We start from the raw sequence: 22,275 nt of genomic DNA on the forward strand, positions 1-22,275 counted from the left end.
CAAACTAAAAACTACTTCCAAAAACATTCAGCTTTGATATTAATGAGTTTTTTGGGTTCATTGAGAACATGGTTGTTGTTCAATAATAACATTATTCCTCAAAAATACAACTTGCCTAATAATTCTGCACTCCCTGTATAGCTACATCTTGCTAACCAAACTAATGTTGCTAACTGATAAATTATTGTTGTTAAAATTTGGTCACTGCTGGTGCCAAAAAACCCAACACGGTGATACGCACAACACTAAACTCAAAGCTTCAAAACACAGGGTGATGTTATGGTGACCAAAACTATCTTTTATATAGAGTGTTTGTATTTAGCTGAATGCTAAAAACATGTAAATGAACAACATGCAATCTATGCTGTAATGTGTTATTACAGTAGTGGGAGTCTAAAATAAATCAAGAAATCAAAGAGGTTTATTCTCCTTACTGTAGGGTCCTTGCCTGCCATTTGGCATTCTTCTATTTTGCTTGTTGAAGCAGGCCAAAACAGCTGATGGTTAGAAAAAAAAGGCACATCAGTTAAATTAGCGACTAACAGATTGAAAGAGGCATAACATCAATATGCTCATGAGGTTTCATTATATCCTAAGTACATGGGCAAAAAAACACTGTGCAAAATGAGTACAATGAATGCTCGGACATTTTTAGTTTCCACACAAGTCTCGGTGTCAGTGATTACAGCTAGCTATCATCTGTGGAAATGTGTGTTTTCAAACCCGGGAGAGGTGCTTAAAGGTCGCTCTCAATGAATATATCAAGCAATTTACTTGACAAAAATGGATGCGGTGCAGCACTCTCTGGGGGAACCTAAATGCTTTCCCATCTGTTTATGCACTTCATGCCTGTCAATTACACAGAAGATGATTCCTTCGCTGCATGCGGAATTAGTTATAAGTGAGCATGAGCGTTTTTATGGCTATTTTGAAAAACCCTTAAAGTGTACGGAGGATAGCAAATGCATGGTAATTTACACACACATTACAATAATATCCTCAGCAGTGGTGTTGTGTTGTCTCTTACACAGTGTTTTTACATAACATTCGTGTTTTCTTCTTTGTGCCTGTGAGAAAAAAAATAGCGCGCCATGATACCAACGCTGCAATGGCATAAAGCGTTTCTCTTTAACTGCAACAATAAGCATCTGCTGACCTTAAGTGTGCCATGGGTGATGTTGTTGATGTCCATGGAGAGAACATGGTCCTTGCAGCCCACATACATCCTGTCCTGGTCCTCATCCATCTGCAGCAGCCTGTAGTCCATGGCTTTGTCTGATATACTATAATGTTCAAATGACTCAGAGGCCTGCAGGTCTAAAAGGCACACAGAGAAAGCTGACTAAGTATAACATACAAATAAGCTTGTTTAAACACTGTCATACGAGAAGCTTTTCCCAATTCTACTAAATTAAACACAGAGAGAGACAGATACATACAAGCCCACACTGATCTCTTGTGTCCACACCGGCGCCTCAAGGATCCAAAAAGAAAACTTTTTAACATTTGGAATCAGTTTCTTAAACACACCTTATAAAAGATAACCACAGCTGCTGCAAAATATTTGCTTCAAATGCATTTCTAAGTAGCACAGAAGGTTGCTAGAAGCATCAAACTGCTTAACATTAACATTCATAATCTCTCTTCTTTGTATTAGAAACATGTGCAGTAGGGGCAATTCTTGATATAGAGAGGGCTGCAGCAAAGTCCACGCAAGGTAACGCCTAGATAAGATCACATGCCAGACGTTTACAGTGGAGACCCAAACAGACTTGAGGACGAAGAAGCAAAACCCAACGTCTGAAATCACTCAGATCTTTGGATTTAGAAGTCTCAAATGCTGTTTTGTGACTATATCAACTGATTTAACTTAGAGGGGGAGAGGTTCATATTCATTGAAAGGGTGGGAGCAGTGTGCGGTTTTGTACAGCTGCAAAGGGGGAGCTGGGGAAAGGAGTGTTTAAGGAGCAGGGCCAGTATGAGCTGAGTTGTTGTGCTGTGCTAATCTATCCAGTCGAATGCTGGGCTGCTAGGACTTGGGCTGCCACACATACCAACCATGCTGAGGGAACACCAGGCCTGTGCATTACTAAGGATTAGTCATTTGTTAATTTTATGAACTGTATGTGCTCTAAAAGTGTTGAGCAATGTCAAACGTCCGTGTGGTTGGGTGTAAATAAAGACGTTACTTCAGCAGTCCTGCCTGAGGTTGAAGCTAAGCTCAGGGAAACCACAGTTGTCGTGCTTTGGGTTTTGAGTTTTTGGCTTCTTTTTTATGTATTTTTGGTTTGATTAGGATTCTGCATTGTTGGAATTTAGCTTTCTATCCACAGTTATTTCTTTTACATCACTTCCTGATGCTTCATACAAGTTCCTTCTAGTGTTGTTATTCCATGTCCTCGGTTCTTAGCTTCTGTTCCTGAGATCCTTATTTCCTGCTAGATCCAGATTTCCTGCTCTGCAGATGCTTTGAACTTTTTGTACTCTTGCAAGTTAACCCTTATGATGTTAACAGCATTAAAGCTGTTTTCAGAGTTTATTCCTTTTCCCCTGAGCCCTGCTTTCACACGCTGCCTTCCCCACAGACAGCCTTTGACATCTGGAGTAGCAGCTCCTTTTAAAGGTCACTACACTGATTTCACTTTACATAATATCAGAATAAAAAAAACAAATCCCTTAACTTCCTCAACCACAGACAACATATACAAAGTAGACAGAGCCACCATAATGCCACCTGTTGGTTTATGTCAGGGGTAGGCAACTGCAGGCCTCGAGTGCCGGTGTCCTGCAGGTTTTAGATGTCCTTGATCCAACACAGCTGATTTAAATGGCTAAATTACCTCCTCAACATGTCTTGAAGTTCTCCAGAGGCCTAGTAATAAACTTATCATTTGATTCAGGTGTGTTGACCCAGGGTGAGATCTAAAACCTGCAGGACACCGGCACTTGAGGCCTGGAGTTGCCTACCCCTGAGGTTTATGTACACCGATTCTGAAACCCATAGTTTAGCAATCTGGCACATTGGGTTTTGAAACCAATAATAATAACCAAGCACTGGATCTGATTGACAAATCCAGGATATGGCAAGCTTAAATATTAGGGATTTGTGAATCACCAGCCAGAATAAGGCTTTCTCTAATTGGCTGGATGCTGTATTAAACAACTTGAATAAAGTAATAGAATGAATGAATGAAGTCATCATGAAAGTGTTTATTGAGGTCATAAATCCCATGAGGAGTAGAATCATCATTGTACAAGAGGAATGTTTTTGCAATTAAATGAATTGCCTCCTGTTGGACATTTCCATATTGGCTCCTATTTTTTGTATGCAGTCTTTGCTTGGTTTCGCTGTAAATCTACTGTTTACAAGTTCAATCCCAGTTTGCTGGATCATCAACTGTCACTTAAAATGGAGAAGGCCATTAGTACTACAGAGAACCAGGGTAGCTCTATGTCTATCTTTTATGTACACTCTGTGGTCACAACTTGGCACTTTCACTCCTCTAAAACAGTTTTAGATTTTATGGCTCATAAAATGGTGCAAACTTGAAATCACTTCCCCCCCCCTAGTCTGAACATCGAGGACTGGAGAACAAATGACCACTGAAATGAATCTCACTATAATGTATCAGTAAAGATCTATGATTTTTCACTTAACTTTAATCAACACACTTAAAGGAAAGCTGTGAGCACAGTGCACATGTTCAAGGCAGATGCCGCATGCGGGTATATTTAAATGCATAGAGTATGGAAAAGTCTTCCTACGGACTCTTTTCTACTCATTAAAAGTGAACATTGTTCAGATGCGCACAGTTATTTTCAGCCTATTTGCTCCAGAGATAAAGAATTCTCAACCATACCATCAAAGGCCTTCACTGTCGAAGCCAAACTCATGCATATTTATCACTTTTTCAATCTTCACTGAGAGCAGGGGGTATGGGGGTGGGAGTGGGGGGCACTGTAGATCTACACCCTCCATTTCCTTCCTTCTATTGACCCTTTCTGAGCTCTCTTTGCATTCCCTCCTCTAATCAACAAACAGGTTGTCTATACTTTGCTCCATTGCCTTCGGCTAAAGTCACATTTTCATTATTGTGTGACATATGCTTTTGAGGCTGGAGCCTTTCATCTCAAAGGAGAGTGGCTGTTCTGTGGCACCCCTCGCTCTCATCCCAGGCTGTTGTTTGGTGCGTTGGCCACGTAAAAAAGCCTGGAGTATTTAACTTTAAATAAAGACGAGTTAACCACTTCAGTCACAGGCGAGTTTCCCACGACTCTTCGCTCTCTACTCCAACTATGTTTAGGTAAATTGCCTTACATGGTTAATGTCTTGAAGTGGGAGAGCTGGGTATTTTTAAACATTGTATCATCCGAGTGAGAGCATCGTCTGGTGCCTAATGAAGAACAGGCACATGAACACGACAGTGTTTTTACCTGACTTATGAGAAACCAAATTAGGAGGGAAGGTGTCCTGTCAAGAAGATTTGTGTTTAATGAAAGAAAAACCTTTAGGATCACGCTTCAAAGCAACCATAAGGATAGCATCGTAGATAGCATCACAGAGTGAGCTCTGTGCGGAGGTAATATTCTTCTAATGCTGAAAAGGCTAATGATGTTACACGCTCTGCTCTGGCACAGTGCAAGCCACCAAGGGTGAAAGACTAATTAACAGCTAATTAAAAACAGGCAGGGTTCCAGATTATTTAAAAAACAAAACAAAACAACAACATTTTATTAATCTCTTGAAATAGTTTCTTGGATGATATTCTAGAAAGACCTAAATATTCTTCAAGATCTTAGTTTTGTGGAGCATAAAAGTGGCAGCTGTATTTAAAACATGCAGCTCTTCACAATGGAGGGACTAAGTAGGGGTTTAGGTTTTACAGTCAGACATTATAGCCTATCCAGGCAAGAATAATCTCAGTGGTTGAGTTAAACCTCAGTGGGTGGAAACTAAAGGATCAGTTATGTTAGTTGTGGCCTTTCAAAAGAGAAGAGGTGGCGAGGAGAAGAAGAAAGACAAGTATATGAAGTTTGGACAATCCAGGGTTATTATATTTAAACTAGCCATAACTAACAAAGACAAGATTTAACTGCTATAGAAGTTGATTTATTCAGGAAAAAAGGTAAATTTCTTATGTGTGGCATGTCTGGTATGCTAACAAATGTGTTAGACTACCAATTTACCAATTTAGACTCACCAATAAACCTAACCATGTCTTTGGACCGTGGGAGCTAGCCGGACTACATGGAAGCACAGAGAGAACATGGCAGCAAACACACACACAGAATCCACAACCCACCAGGAGGTTCAAACCCACAACCTCCATGGTATAAAAACAAGAATTCTAACTACTGCACCACCATGCCACCATTTATATCAGCATTCACATTTTTGCTTAAGTAAGCTAATGTTAGCCAACATGTACAAATATGGTCTTATTTAACAAAACCACCAATAACAAACTAGTCTATGCTTACTTGGTTTTTGGGAACATTTAACTGTATCCCACACTTTTTCTTTAAAAAAAAAAATCAGAAGTTAAAAAATTCTAATACTGCTGAACAGTCGGAGTTTACATTGAAAGATTTGATAGTGTATATTTTCTGGAGAAAATCTGGAGAATATCTTTAACTTAACAATTTGAAATGTTACAAATCTTGATACGATTGACATCGAAACAAAGGTTATTCGTAAAATAAAGGCGAATTAACTGAAAACCTAACCGGACCTCATCTAGTTCTCATATTTTCCAGTTGATTTTTTGAGTGCCTTCCCCATCTAATCGAAAATTATTTATTAATGTCTCCTGTGAAAACCAGGTTTGACCAATTTTTGACACTGCTTCACTCTCAAGTCTCACTGACACTAATAAGATGAAGAACTCCTGTTCTTTCTGACAGAACCTTTCCAGAACATTCCACAAAGAGAACGAATTGTTCGGACGGGCGGGGTCTCGGTAAAACAACTGTTTAATATTATGGTGAACTTTGTAGTGTTTTGTCAGTGGGGGGAAACGGGAGACTTTCATGTTCCCTCGTGAAGGTGGAGGACCAGTTAAGCCTGGTGCTGAGATGGGACGCAGCAGGGGTGTGTCACATGGATCCGGCCTATTCAGCTAGAGACAAACTGAAACCCTCTGGAGCCTGCATACCTTTGGATCCAGTATCTTCTCTGTGCTCTGCTTTCAATCTCATATAAACACACGAGTCACGCCTGCAGTGCTGCAGCGTTGTGGACCAGCATTTAAAGTTCAAATTGCCAGATGGTGCACCTGCTCTGTCAGGGAGAGAGGGCTGCTCTGAACAGTCAAGGATTTCCAGAGTCATTTAGTACATTCATTGGGACCCAGTGTTTACAGAATTAGCACCAGCTCATAACCTGTGTACGAGGCATCTGTAGACCTCCCAAGGACCCCTTCAGTCCACTGAGGCATTATATCAAGTTCTTTTTTTTGACAACACGACTCTTCTTGTTTTAATCAAAACAGAAAACAGAAGTTGGAGGACAACTGCATTGTTTTCTATGTCCAAGATGACGAAATCCCCTGGATCACATGTGGTTCTTCTGTTGTGGTTTTATGGGCGTTCTTAGTTGTTGAGATCACATAAATGCTGAGATGCAAGAGTGTCAAGACTGGTTGTTTACACAGTTACTGAAGCATGACCGAGACACTTGTTGGAGGTTCAAGGTTTACATTTTCTAACTGGTTTATGCACTAAAGACAGAATACATTGGAAGGATTGGGGAGCTGCATTTTTAAATATTTCTTAAAAAGGGCTAAGGGTGTGAACCACGCTTTTAATGATAAGAAATTAAAAAAAGCTGAATTAATGGGGATGATGAAATGGCTTTATCTTTTTTTTGTTCTTGTTTTTGTTCTTTTCCTCTTAATCTGCAATGATGACACCAGCAAACAAAGACAGAGGAACTGGGTCTGGAAATACTGACAGCTGGTGGGTTTTCTATTATGTATGTAGGCAGGTGGGTTATGCACTTCCCCATGGATGTAACACCAGCCCCCTGTTTCCTGGCTTTGACTTTGAGCTTTGACCCATAGTGCCCTATGGCTTAGATGGAAGACCAATTTTAATAGAATCCATCCTGATCGGTCGGATGGACAGTGGGGTTAGCGGAAAAGGAAAACTAGTACCGGGAAAGCTGAGACTATCTCTGAGACATCTCTTTTTTTCATGAAGTGGCCTAGCAGAAGAAGACCCAACAAAAGGCTTTTGTTCAGTTGAGAAACCCCAGAAGTCCTCCAATATTAAACAACAGATTACTTCCTGCTCATCATATAAGCAGAAAATACTCTTCATGTATTGACAGATGAGGTTTAATGCATTACAATTAAAAGAAAAAAACCTACATTAACTTAATTTTACTGCTTAACTTTATCTGTTTAAAAGAGAATTTGATTTTGCATCACCTTTAGAGAGTTAGTGGACTAAAACAAAGGTCTCCATTTTATTTTGAAACTCCATAAAGAATATGGCTCATATTTTTGGAGGTTCAAAAAAAAAATGGAGAACTTTGTTTCTTGCCAGAAGACTTTTTCCCCCCCTTTTTTTTGAAGGATATCTGAAACAACTACAAGCTGTGATCAGTGTGGCAGTTAATTCAGCCTCTTCTAAGCTGTGAGAGAATTGATTGTTCATGGGCACATGGTCCAGTGCAATAACCCAGAGAGGTATCCCACAGGGTAACGAAATGAACATCCCTTTTTCTGTGACTGGTGAAAAACGTAGAAGAAATAGAAAGAAAGTGTGTGTAAAATGAAGTGACCTGCCATTGTGTCCCTGTTGGTTGTATGGCAGCAATCAAAACCCAGAAGAGGAAGTTGTGCTGCACAATTCATTTTTTTTCTTCTGTTGTCATTACATATCCAGGAGAGGAAATGTAACAGCCACCATGAATCTTCTCTCAGGTTTTAAATCCACAAGACTTTCCGATACAATTGCCTTCCAAAAGTGCGTGAGATATCAGATATGCGAGTTTTAAAGCAGTGACTCCAGAAGAAAACAATGCTTCCATGGTTCTGGTTGCGGATAATAATACAAGAAGTGGTCTGTTGTAATGTGGCATCATAAAAATTAGAACTTCACAGTGGCTGGAAAATATGTGAGATGTTTATGAGAGAGGCATTTGTAATGTTGGACCGCCTGGTTTCAGATTTTAGGAGCTGGTGCCAACTCACTCAGCTGGTGTCGCTTCATGCAGCCTTAGGGATCTTCACCCAGTTTGATAGGAAATAGAAACAGCGTGGTGTCACAATTCATTTTGAAAGGAAGGCTGTAACTTGTTTGAGTCATCAGATAAGGGAGTTACGTCGTAAAAATCCATCGGCAGGTACTTTTATGTCCACACGACAAGGTGGTAAAATCAGCATGGGAGAACAATATCGGATTATTCTGTCAGGATGTTAGCTTAGTCTTTGTAGATCAGCTTTAATCAAACTGACTAGGTGTTTAGAGAGTTGGATTTTTTGATTAATGCTAATGTCTGAACATGAGCCAAAACATCCATCCACCTAATTAAACACACTTCAAGGTTGAACGGGTTGAACGGTGGGCCAATTACAAACCAACCTTAGTTTCTCTTATGCAAATCAGCCCTCATCAATTGGCTTTTTACCTGAAAGGCCAGTATGAATATATTAACTCCATGCTAATGAGGCTTGCTTTCCATTTAGTTAAAGCAGAACCCGTTCTGTGGTTGTCAGGGGTAGCTGGTGGGAGGACCCCAATCACTCATCTTGATAAATATTGAAGCAGGGGCTTATACCGCCCACTTTTCATTCATCTCTCCTCAAAAGAAGAAGGAGTGGGTTTCATCATAGAGGCCTGACTTCAAACCTGGTGCCAAATGCCATTGCTCTTAGTCGGAACAATGCAAAGAGCTCTTGGGCTCACTTCTGGATGGCTGCACTCACCTAACACTGTGCTGACCAACTCACACATACTGGGTCTGCAAAAGACTTTATCCCGGCAACTGCCAAGCCTGTTTAGAAATAAAAAATGGCTGGTGCTGGAACATTCAGCCATCCATTTTCCTTGGGGATTTACCCGCTGATATACAGTAATGGCTGGTGGCATATACATATGGCAGAAGGGAAGTTAAAGTGTCGATCTAGTACAAGAAGACCACCCAGGACATCTTGTGCTGGCTGACAGAGTCGTCCGATTGTCTGTGTAACTGACATACTCCAAATTCCCAGGAAAGCTGCACTCAGCATGTGAACAGCACTCTCAGCCTTACTGTACTGCAACTGCTGGTCATGGACAAAAGCCCTGTTGGAATTATATCTGCTGTGTGTCATTAATTTCCTGATTGTTGTCTGTCATCAATTATCTACATCCAGACATTTTTAATGTGAATCACATGGCTGAACAGAGTGCGTGAGTTGAAATATATGCCTTCTCTCACGCTGGCGTCTAAAAGCAGACACCATATCTAAACATGACATGCGAGATCGCAGCGTATTTTTCTCCCTTGGCTTTCTGCGTGTGTTTGTGTAGAGTGATGTCAACTGCTGGTGCGTGGTTGACCTGTTAAGGTGACAGCTAGTATTTCGAAGAGATGAAACTTGAGCTGATAAACTGTCCATCATCCGCCCTGCAAGCCAGCTAGCTTGCAATCCCAGTGCCTCAATTAGCATTTATGCAGCGTCCTCAGATGTCACCAACAGTCGATCCTTGACACAGAATCAACTCATGCAGTCGCCATGACTTTTAGCCTGTGACCTCTCACCTGCCCACATCAGGAGTCCCTAGTTACTTCTAGTGGACAGTAAATCTCTGTGCTTTTACTGTCAGGAAGGATCTTGTAGAGAGTCTCAGAGGGAGGGGAGGCCTGCAGGAGATATGGGTCAGAGGATTTTTAGAGCTGTTGTTTTTACAAGGCATATAGGAAAACCATCTTCAGGCACATTCAAGATTGAAATTATATTATACACCAGGGCATAAAAAGTCATCTGGTCCTTAGCAAGTTCTAAAATAATTTAAATACAACCAAGGAAGAAGAAGATCCGCAGAAGCAATTGCTTATGCCTGTCCAGGTAGAAAAGTTTACTAGTCCATCTCTAAGCAGTTTGCAGCCAATCATTCTTCACAAGTAGAAAACATTCAAAATGGTTTACAGTCTTCCGAGAAGAGGAAGTCCCACTGAGGTCATCCTAACCTGAGTTTGTATAATGCTCAGAGAAACTGCAAGAAACCCTAGAGCTACATCTCAGACTCAACAGTTAGTATGTTAAAAGTTAACGTTCATGAAAGTACAATTAGAAGATGACTGAACAATGATGATCTTTTTGGAACGGTTGCCAAGTGAAAGCATCTTCTGTCTAAAAATAACATAGCAGCACATCTTAGGTTTGCAAAGCTGTATCTGAACAAACCACAAGATTTCTGGAACAACGTACTTTAACAGATGAGTCCAAAAAGGAGATATTTGGCAAGAATAGACAGAATCACATAAGGCAAAAAGTAAACACAGGATCAGCAGCAAACATCTCAGACCAGCCATCAAGTACGGTGGTGAAGGAGTAATTATTTGGGCTTGTTAGAATACCAAAGTATTCTAGAGCCAAATGTGAGGTGATAAGTCCAACAGCTAAAACTGAGTCAAAACCAGGTCATGCAACAGGACATTGAACCTAAGCACAACAGCAAATTCACTAGCTGGGACCACGTCCTCATTTTAGGTTTGACAGCGTTTTAGTAGGTTGACATGAATTGAGGTGCGGTTTGGGGAAGGCCTCGAAGGGGACTGGCGATGGCTCCCGGGCGATGGCTCCCGGGCGATGGCTCCCGGGCGATGGCTCCCGGGCGATGGCTCCAGCCGGAAGGACCGTGTTTGGAGGCGTGGTCCTGCTCCTGAAATTCTGATACATAATCTCCAATATACAACAGAATGGCCAAAAAAGAAAATTGTGTAGCAATGGCCCAGTCAGTCCAGAACTCAGTCTGATTGAAATGCTGTGGCAGGATGTTAAGAAAGATGTGCATAAACAAATGCTCGCAAACCCTGCTTCTGTATGTTGGCTTAATTTTTGTGAAATATATAATGACATGCGGCAATATGTCCTGTGCTGTTGCTCATTTAAATTTGTGTGCATTTAAATAATTTTAGAACCGGATGAGTACTAAATGATTTGTTTTGATGCATAAACACTTATCAGAAGAAATCATTGAGGGATTGAAGCAACTGGGTTGGTTCTGTTGTGCTGACTTAAAAAAAATGACTGTTTAGGGGTTTCCAGTAAAGTAAAAATAATGCATCTTAAACCTTATTTCAGCATATGAATGTAGCCATTGTCCAATTCAATAAGGCGAGCTTACACTATACTACATACCAGAACAAGTGATGGAAGCAAACAAGCATAATTCTTTCATAAAATCGGATTACTGCTTTGTGTTAATGCCAATCTTTGACTAAAGAATTTTTCATAGACCTTGGCTCTCCCTAAAGAGACTCTGTCTTTGTTCGTATTGATGGCCATTGATTACCTTTCAACATGTTCCAGAGGGGCAATAATAAAACATTCAACAGGGTGTGCAAGGGCAGGCTTGGAAACGGCTAAAAACAGGCGGAGGAAGGCAGAGAAAGGCCAGCTGACAGAGGAGCTGTCAAACATCTCACGGGCTGTCAGCCTCAAGCTGGAGCTCACCACATTCCCGAATACCCCTGAAGAAAATGTCACTCAGGCAATTTCATAGAGATCTAATGACACGCGTGTGGGTTTGTGTGAGAATGCATACATACACCCTTAAGAAATATGCCACACATATGCTGGTATTCATATGTGGACCACTGACCTATAGCTATTTGTACCGTACCTCTCTGTGTGCTGACAGGCTCATGCTTTGGCCTGTCATGAATTCCTCGCAACAACAGAGCATCACTGATTTTTCTTCATTATGTTTACTCCTCAAAAAATGAAGACGCTAACGTGCAGGTGAAATGTGAAGCAGAGGCAGGAAAGCGGAGGCATGTTGGCGCGATGTCGCAGTCAAATACATCCTGTTCTGCTTCTGTCTACTTGTCAGCTTTGCCCTTTGACCCGTTGATCTTTTGTTGACCCCAAGAGAAAATGCACGCCATTATTCAGTCCGTGTCTGGTGTCTGTGCTGCTAAATGATCATGGTACTCACTTAACAGGTAAAAATCTTATAAAAGGTTTATCAAGAGTGGTTAAATCTCAGGCGAAAAAAGTTCATATTTAAAACATCACATGAGAGGTTAATGTACAGTAATATCATCTGGGACAAGCAAGAAAAAGCCTTGGTTTTGAGGTATAGCTAAAAAGCTTGGAGACTGTGTCTCATAGCTGCATGCGGTTCAGAAAGCTGGAAAAGCACATAGCTTTAACAATGACTCATTGAAAAGTTTGCTACTTAAATGCAATCAAGTCAAAGAATGCACAATCAGGCACTTAACATTAGCACACACTCACTCACTCTGTTAGGTTTACTGACATGCACATGCTCACTCACACCATGTAAACATCCTCAACAGACAGCATGAACAGCACTATATCTGTATGAACAAATGGGGGGTGAGGGGATGCAGAAATGACTCATGAAAGGGAGCGTATCCGCACGTCGACGCCTGCTTCCTGATCTCTGTGCCTGGTTCTGGTTCAGGCCGTGGCACGTGTGGCTCATACCAGTGCGATTTAACTGCAGACATCATTTTAATCAATCTCCCCTTTGTCTCAGCCAGGCTCTCAAACATGTGTGCACCAAAATCTACATTTAACACAAAAGCATATGGCCCATTCACTTTCAAATAAACATTGCTTCATGGCTTGACATTCCAAACGTATAGACTTGTAAGTTAATACTGTATTGAATATGGAAGTTTTCCAGAACAGCGGGAGACTGTTGATGAGGGTAAATGATCCCGATCGTAAACACAGACCGCTGCCCCATCTGCCTACCAGGGAGATAAATGAGCCGGAAAGACATTTGGCACCAGTTAGGCCAACCTCTGATACAGTAGCAGAACAAGTAAGCGGCACATTACTGAAAAGTAGCTTATTTTAAATAACACATCTTACAGTTTCAAAGTTTATACAGCATAATAATGTCTCCCACAAGTATGCAGAAACATATTTACAGTGCACCACCCAATATTTAAACCACGTTTTGAATCACAGGAGTATTTTAGTGTAGTAGTAGTATTTTGTGAGATACCCACAGCAAACCTATGTTGATTTTGTAGGCTCAACCATGCAGCAGCCTCAGGGGTTGAAAAATTAAGCGGACAAAAACAGTTGCTCTTGCGGCCACTTGAGGCTGACTCCAAAAGTGTGTCGTTCCCAGTAGACATCCATGCTAACGAGCCCAGATTTACAGCTTAAATTAACATGTTTTTAGGCTGGTACAGAACATCTCTGTAGCTTTATAGGCAATTTCCTCCATAAAACCATGTCTGGTGTCTGTGCTGCTGAATGATCACGATGCTCACTTAAGTGTAAAGTGTAAAGTGTGCTTGTTAGTCCCCATAGGGAAATAGTTCCTCTGCATTTAACCCATTCACCCAGTGAAGCAGTGGGCAGCCGCCAGTGCAGCGCCCGGGGAGCAGTGTGTAGGGGCTGTACCTTGCTCAGGGGTACCTCAGGGTAGCCGTTCAGTGGAGTCGAACCCCCGACCTTCCGATCATGGGGCCACCACTCTACCTACTGAGCTATCCCTGCCTGACTAATGTATGGGGCATTAAAAATGTATTAAAGCTTAAAGATATGGCTAAAGTTTGATCTTGCTCAGCATTCAGTTTTAGTAAATGAATGGATTTTAATTATAGGGTGGGAGTACCTCAGGAGGTAGATCACTGGCTTCGTGCCTAATATCCTTGGACAAGGTACTAACTCCAATTCCAAATTGCTCTTTAATGAATGTATCTGAATGTTAGACAGAAAGCACTTAAGCATAAAAAAAGTGCTTGATTGAAAAAAGGTTGAGAATAGGTTGTTTGAGCGCTCTGGTAGAGTAGAAAAGCACTTTATATAAACTACGCAGTTTTCACTTCTCACTGTCCAGGGTTAATGTGGTGAAGGTGCATATTTAACTTTGTGGCTTGTTGAAAGGGCACTTTTACCTCTCAGTATCAAGCATTACTGCAGCTGTGGCCTCAAGGCACTGAGGCTTGGCTTATTGAAAAGGTCTAAGAACTTAATGTCATGGATTGGAAACGAAAATCAATTTTAACTTTGTTCCGATGAGACCAAATCTATAGTAACAACACTGCAGACATTGATCTGAAAGTTGGAGGATTTCTTTGTCTGAGAGCAATTAAGTTTCTCCTCGAAATCTGTAGTCTCTCAGCATTTCAGCCTGATTCTGAAACAGCACATGCATCAAACATAGCATAAAGCAGGCCAAAATAAATGTTGAGAGAACAATAGATACTTAAAGCAATTGAAGGGGAGTATAGCAATTATCTTTTATCACACTTGGTATCCCTAAATAGTTTTGCTATAAGCAAAGAAGGCCTCTGTTTATTATCCGCGGCACGGAATAGAAAAGCACCACTTGAGAGTTTATTATTTGGGTTAGCTGCATTTTTCACTGTTTATTATGCGTTTTTAATTGCGGTCTGGCTGCATTCGCTTGAAGAGTGCAAGAGCAAAAGGAGAGCGGGAGAGAGGAATGTTGGAGACAGCAACTTCTCTGCAGGACGTGAGGCTACACCGGGAGTCCCACAAACCTGCCTTACCCCCGGATTGGATTTCAGCAGTGACACGAGGAGGAAAAGGGAAAGGGATATTCAAGTGTTGTGAAATGATCTATGTGCAGTTTAGCCACTGGTTTATTTTTTTTGTTTAGTTTACTCCAGCTCACAGTAATTAACTGGTCCTCACATCTGGGAGCAGAAGAATCCAGACTGAATGACTGACCTTTTAAACACCCAGCAGGTGCCAAACCACCTGTGCTGTCCTCCCCGCTGGGACACCAGTCTCCTATACATCTTCCATGACTCTTCATTTATCTTTCTGGCTGCTTTGGACTTAGCACATACTGCCTGACTTGTTCCTCCCCCGTGTTTTTGTAAAAAATGAGCCTCCACCTTGCTCTCTGTAAGACCCTTCTTGCATCTGGTGTTCAGCCATGCCAAACTTTCTTCCAGCAACCAAGAGTTCAAAATGCTTTCTGAGTCAAAAACACAGCTGTTTACTTTTGACTTGGTGTTACTGTTACTTGACTTACTCTTACTGATACTCTTACATGACTGCTTTTGACCAAAACCTTCCATGTTGTTATTCTTTGGATCAAAATCCTATTTTTAATGTATTACTGGCAAACACCTTGGTCCTCTGCACTCCCAGTGAACCTATATTAAGTGCATTGTCTCAGACAGGGCTGCTCTTTGTAAAGTCAGTGTCACAACTGCTCAAGCACTTGAGTACTGCAGAGAATGTCCCCCAATTCCAGGCATATTTGTAAAGAGCAGCGATACACAGAGACTAAAGGTAAAAGTAGGACACTGGACACTTTTTAGCACAGCCTTTTCACATATTGTTGGGAGACTGCGACTGATCTACTCTGGTTCATTTACGCTAACATAAATGACACACAGGGCATACTTGTGCCAGTGTAAGCAGGAAACAGATGGTTGCTTGCTAATAGAAAATACTACAGAGCAAGGATGGCAAAAGCAAAAAGAGTTTTTTTGCTTGGAACTAGGTAACACAAGGATATAAGGCAGTTATAGCAGGGGAAAACATAGCTTGGAAGCTGTTACAGACAAAATATGGCAGCATATTAGAGGAGCACCCACAGAAAAATGGTAAAAAAAAAAAAAAAATGCTATGTGAGCCCAGCTTTAATGACCCTTCAGGACTCGATTAGGCCATGAACACAGGTGTCCAATTGCATCACATGTGAATATTATACAGATAAGCACTCATCAAAAATCAAGTCCTGAGCTGGTTTAGGAATTAATGTGCTTCAGATAGCGTGCTTGAAACTCTCCATTTATGGTCCTCCCTGTAGTGAAAAACTCTTTCACTAAGCAAAACAAATCTAATCTAATCCACACGTAGAAAGAGACTCAGTCATTCAAGGCAGACTGATTTTCAGCATGGCCACCTAAGACCTTTTCAGGTGGCTGTTTGGAAACAATAACGAGAAAAGAGTTGAATAAATAATGTGACCAAAGATACGAACGATAGCGATGTCAGCTTTTTTGCTGTCATTAGTTTGGGCTTTTTTTTCTTAAAGATGGCAGTCACATTTAACAACTCAGAGGTTGCAGAGCAGAGACAGTCTGGATCTGGACCACAGACTGGTTCATTTATTTGGAATGAAGCAATAAGCAAAAGGAAAAAACATGAAACCATAAAAGGGAAAGAAATAGAGAAGAAGAAATGAGACTGAAAGAGGAGGAAATTAAACTTTGAAGAGTGTGTTTCTGGGCCAAAACTGGGAAAAATCTAGAAAAAGGGAACAAAATAAAACTACACCTGCTTTAGACTTACACTGCGAGGCTGCAGTCACTATCTGAGTGCAGAAACCTTGCTGATGGACAGCCTCAGCTGCTCTGTGCTGCCTAATCCACATCGAGAGGTACTGAAAGGTGATCAAACGTATCCTTCGGCTCCTGCACACTATCCCTCTATTGCAAAAAGGTTACGGCACCACTAGCTCAGGGGTATGAGTGATCCACTATCCCTTCCATGGATACACGCAAACATGCAGACAGACACATGCACAAAAATCAAACCTCCCCATCCAACCAAAAGAGAATTCAAGAATCCCCAAAATAATCTGTGTCCAGAGAAATAAATGAATAAAACAGGAGAATCAAAACCAGAGGCAGCAACAATGCCCACATGCCCACAGCACAGAGTGGTATGATTAAAGTTTAACTAGGAACAGATACAGGGTAGCTCTGACAGGCGGTGCCACCTCCTCCCTTTGGTAGACACACAGGAAGACAATGGATAGACAAGGACTGTCCACAGATGGAAATTTAAGGCCTGGGGCATATTGGATTATATAGAAGAAAAGGTTTCAAACTCTGATCCATCAAACAAGAATAAACAACTAAATAAATCCTCTAGCTAAAGATCCCAGGTGAGTCCTATTCCACTCTGTTACAATGTACAGACTTAGCATCAGTTTAACTTCATTACATCAGAAGATAATCATTACAATTAAGTTGATGAGTATTTTTTTTCTTACCTTCAAAGGAAAGGAAGACTCTTGGCAGAGGCTGCGGGAGGCTGGAGACCCCGGTGCAGAGGAAAGAGAGAGCCAGGAGGGAAAACGCCATGGCTGACACCAGAGGTGGCCTGGCCAACCCCTCCGGCCTGCCCATAACTGCACCACTCAGGAACCAAAGCCAGTCACCACTGCTGCTGGAGAGAGGTTTTGGAGAGAAAATAGTGAATTCTGAGAACATGTTTCCTCATACTTCTTCAAGTTAACGGCATTCATGTGCCACCACAGGTATTGTAACAAAAATGGCTTATGTACCACAAAAATACCTAAGATATGTCTCAAATGATGTCCTGGTTCAATATAGAGTTAGCATTTTCTTTACATACTATTTTAAGTAGGATTTACCAGGTCAATCATAGTGCATATTCACATATAATCATTAGGAATAAAACACTTTTCATTGTGGTAACTGGGGGGAGGCTTCTGAAGAACATTGCAATTAACCTTTGATGTAGCAAGTTAAAGGTTAGCAAGTTATCCACAAGGTCATATGCAATAAAGATTTACAAAACTATATGCACTTTCGGCAAACTTTGTGGAAGTGGAAACCACCATGCAAGGACCAGGAAAATTCTTAATAGCTATCCATAGAAAATATAAATCATTTGGCTTTTTTGCAACACATGGAAAAATTGTTGCTAGAAGGTTACTAGAAAGTTAGTACTACTTAAGAAATTGACTGAAACCACTGGTGGACATGTTCATCAATACAGTAGCTGTGGATGACTGTTGCTCCAGTGGTAAAGCTAGTTGGTCAGTGGCTTGATCACTGATTCCTCCAGTCGGTGTGCTGAAGTATTCTTGGACAAGATACTGAACCTTAAGTTGCCCCTGATGCATTAATTGGAGTACAAGTGTGTTTGTGAAGGTTAGAAAGCACCTATGAATGTGTTGCATGATTATTTGTATGATTTTGGTGAATGGGAGTTTAGCAATGTTACCAAAATGTTGCTGGAGGTTTACAAGAGATTACAAATCTAATAGTCTTGTTTTAGCTCTGGTTTGGCATTCATTAATTCTTGACAGAAACATTTGGCTCATTAAACAGCAAACATACAAGTAGCTGAGGCCTTGAAATGATTTATAGCTTTATCTATCTGAGATTCGGTATGCATTATGGGTTTATGCACAACAGAGAGTTAGTTGATGGCTTATTTCAAGCAGTAAATTTCAAAATGGAACTGATTTGACGTATAGGTAACATAGCAGTGCAGCATCGAACTTTGTGACAACCAGTGAAGCCATTAAATTGAATTTAGTCAATTTAATGGCTCTTAATTTTCAGCTTAATGCAGTCCAATTACAGTGACTATATATGACATATGAAGACTGGTTAATTGGTACCATCCAGTGGGATCAAGATTTGAAATGTGATTTTTTTTTTTTAAATGATGACAACACCCTACAGAATACAGCACACTGCTAGTTTCAACAGCTAATGCATCAGTTTCACTGATCTAGAAATGCTGAGTTACAGAGAGAAGCACTGAACAAACAACACTGAGTGAAGAAAGAGATAAAAAACAACAACATGTCAGTTAAATCCCATCATTGCTTTATCCTCGCAAATGTACGGCTCTTAAATATGGATGAGTGAAATCTGCACAAAAGAGCTGCTGGAGAAACTCTCGCCACAGCCTCTTCTCATTCCTTTTCCATAACGGGACAAGAGCAGCTCAATTATTGATAGAGGCAGGTACTGTACTGCCTGTGGGGCGCTAACTCCTGCAATGAAACACTCCATTGCTGGAGAACAGCCGGGCTGTTTTTAACCACTCATTTGGCCGCTCCACCACCTGTGCTGTGCAAAACCACATCGCACTAGACATAAAACAAAAATGACCCTTTCACATGCAAAAACAAAATAAAAATTTCCCAGACTAAATCTCTGATGTCATGCCTTATGGATGTGCAATAAAAAATTGATGGCCAAGAGATAAGAAAGCTGCAAGTTCGCTATGAAAATTTCAGTTTGGGGGTGTGGTGTACAAATAGGTTAAAATATGCGTGTGAGGTGGAGTGCAGCATGACTGATATACAGCTTAAGTGGAATTCTGGTGTTCAGGTGCATAAGGATAACATATGGAGGACTGCTGGGGGATGAGATGTCTTTGGCTGCACTTGAGAGAAATAAACCAGCACGGGGCATTACCAGACGGCCCCAGCTGCTGTAACTGCAGCCCTTCTCCTGCTGCATCATCCACACAGCCTCACACATGCACGCACACCCTCCCCTTCAAGCTCAGGCATTCACACAACTTGCCCTGCTCTGGCTTCCGTCCCCAAAAGATCTGGTCCCTGAAAAAACTGGTCAGTTTGTACATAAAGTCCGATGTGCTGCAATTCTGGAATATTGCACAGTGAGATTTCCACCTTCGTCATAATACAATTACAGCAGTTTTTGCAAATCCTCCAAGTCTTAGAATATCGAGTATAAAATGAAACAGTTAGTTTGTGCTAAAAGCAGAACATTGGTAAAATTACTTAAGTCTAAAGACTCAAGACTTTGCAGCATGCTGTCTTTTTCATTTATAGCTTCTAGACTTCATCAGGTTAAATATCAAACTTGAATATTTTTCACAGCGTTCCAGCTTTAGGTAAGTTTTCCTTTAGGTATGACTTGAATGTTTGTAAGTATACAGATGGTGCAAAAATGGTGCAAAAATATTTTGTACCATACCTTGTCCATGTGCCATCTTTCATAAAAAAAGCATACTACAGTTGATATTTTAGAAAGCAAGATCCTTGAAAATAAAATTTAGAGACAACCCTAATTTTTTAAGTGAGAACTACATTTCCCCATATTTTTAGGTGGACTGACCTTTTGAGCTGCCAAGCTTCCACACCTACCACTCCCTGCTCCCTTCAGAGAGTTGGTGATCTCCCCACGGAGAGGCTCTGGTATAGAAATGTTGGTCTCACAGCTGCTAAACTCATCCTCAAGGGAGTCTCATGTGCATACTGTGATATCCCCAAGAGGTTGTGTTCCGACACTTTGCTATGCCACACTAAATACATGAATGAGCTCACTCTCCCTCACACTCGTGGAGCACTGTAACGCTCCCCTCGATGAAAGGGTTTCACAGTAAAGGATGTTTTCCTATTTGTTGCCATGAACAAAAATAATAAATTCTGCAATTAATTTCTCTGAGCTCTTCGGACGAGAAATTCCAGGGCGTCAGTGTGCCAGGAAATCTCTGTAACACCAATTAAATGTCTTCTCACAAAGCAGGTCAGTGAAGTGAGCGAATAGTTACATTTCCAGTGAGGTGTAACGATAATTGTGTTTATTGTGCTCATTGCTTGGCTGGCAGCCTAATGAATTTTCCATCTTGCCATTTTGGAGGCTCAAAAACTAATATTGATGAAAGTGGAAAACTGCATGGATTATCGCTCCCATCTGCTCCTATTAATGCTTTAAACACATGAACCCAAATCACCTGTGAGACGAGTGGGGACGAGTCCTCCCGGTTGGAATCAATTTGGCATTTTGATCAATACAGGAAAAATTTAAATCACAATGATAAACAAGTTTTGTCCTAGCAGGACGGTGTGCGTTCATACCACACCCTGTCATTCGGTTGTCAGCAGCTCTATTACAGCCACACATTCCCCTGCACACATGACCAGCAGGCACAGCTAAAAGTGTATATTTCAACTCTTAAACTTCACACAAGCACATTGACTAAGATTAATCTTCTGATTTCAAACCCTGTGACTGACCACAACTTTTTTTTAAAGCTCTAAATAAAGAATCTATATAGTTATAGACAGATGCTGGTGGAGACTTAAACCAAAGATTTAAGCCTTTTTAGATGAACGAGGAACTAAAAAATGTTCATAAAGTCATGTTTTCCATTTTACTGACTGCAGCGTAATAACCAGCCACAGTGTATTTAAAAGGAATTGTTCACCAAGCACATGAGTGGAAAATAAAGCATGACACAGAAGTCTGATGTAATACCACACATGATCTCAGAGAAGCACCAAGTCATCTGGCAGACTCTTCCACAGTCAGATTGAGTTTACTTGCAGCTTTTTTTTAAACTAATTCTCACTGGTGGGACTCTGCACCTGTTAGCCTGCTGCCTACCAACTCCTCTCTGCATCCACTGCGAGATCCACTCCACTGCATAAAAAGTACAGTGTGGTACAGGCAGTACAGGCAGGTAAACCTTCTACCTTTAGAAAAAGGAACACATCAGACCTTTGCCAGTGACTCACCTCTCAGGAGCTTCCTCCGATGCTGGTCCAAGTTTCGGAAGGCAGGATCGTATTTCTCGCCTGTTTCTAGTATCCTGTAATAACACCAAAGAAGAAAAATGCTGCTATTCCATCTAAGTGCTCAGAGAGCAGACTTGACTGAGAGAGCACAGGAGAGAGGAGAGGAGAGGAGAGAGGGAGGAGAACGAAAAGACAGAGAGAGCGGGTGTCCTATTACACACTCTTCACTGAAGTCCCCCCTCCTCCTCCTCCTCTTCCTCCTCCCCACCCCTCCTTTCCACGATCGTCCTCCCTCTCTCCGTTAACTAGACAGCAAACAGATCACATGCGCAGCTTAAAACATCAGAGAGGCAGAGGACGTTTACCTCACCACAGTAAGAGGGTGAAGCCCGAAAAGGTCAGGCACACTCACATCACAAACAGATTGCATTGCTTTTAATCTGTGGGTGATCCACTAGTTAGATTGCCTCCAGTGATACCAATGAAATCAGATGTTTTCTGCTCATTTCCACTTTTATGGGCCTTTTTTGTTTTCCACTGGGAAACAAACTATTTTAATTACTGGGTACTTGAAACTTTGCAAATCAAATAATCGTCAGATAAGAGGGATTTTCTCTCTGAAGATGGTTCAAATATGAACTACAGTCATGCTCACCACTATGCATGACATCACTAAAGTCAGATGATGTCTGTGTAGTCAGCTGTTATGTTAAATATGACCCACATTGCCCAATAAGTATAGCAATAGTATTGATGATCTCTTTTAGCACTTGCCTGAAAGTGATGGGAACATATTGAGTTTGCAGATCATGAACAAAATTATGA

The 22,275-nt window shown here is 41.2% G+C and overlaps 1 protein-coding gene across 4 annotated transcripts in view; it reads right to left on the reverse strand.

The window, feature by feature from the left end:
- The window catches only part of sema3c (sema domain, immunoglobulin domain (Ig), short basic domain, secreted, (semaphorin) 3C), a 45,511-nt gene extending 23,874 nt beyond the window's left edge, over positions 1 to 21,637 (reverse strand). The window contains exons 1-4 of one of the 4 annotated variants that reach the window (XM_005923549.3): positions 21,451 to 21,637; positions 17,188 to 17,360; positions 1,157 to 1,317; positions 435 to 497 (exon numbers count right to left, since the gene is read on the reverse strand). In XM_005923549.3, coding sequence (XP_005923611.1) covers positions 435 to 497; positions 1,157 to 1,317; positions 17,188 to 17,323 — 360 coding nt within the window. In that variant the 5' untranslated portion in view covers positions 17,324 to 17,360; positions 21,451 to 21,637. Of the gene's footprint in view, positions 1 to 434; positions 498 to 1,156; positions 1,318 to 17,187; positions 17,364 to 20,047; positions 21,397 to 21,450 lie in introns of those variants that run through there. The other 3 variants (XM_005923548.3, XM_042220483.1, XM_042220482.1) reach the window with 3 other exon arrangements.
- Positions 21,638 to 22,275: the final 638 nt, after the last annotated feature.

Source organism: Haplochromis burtoni, unplaced genomic scaffold (genome assembly GCF_018398535.1).
Source record: "Haplochromis burtoni strain Fernald_Lab_line unplaced genomic scaffold, NCSU_Asbu1 Contig_49, whole genome shotgun sequence".
Classification (NCBI taxonomy): domain Eukaryota; kingdom Metazoa; phylum Chordata; class Actinopteri; order Cichliformes; family Cichlidae; genus Haplochromis; species Haplochromis burtoni.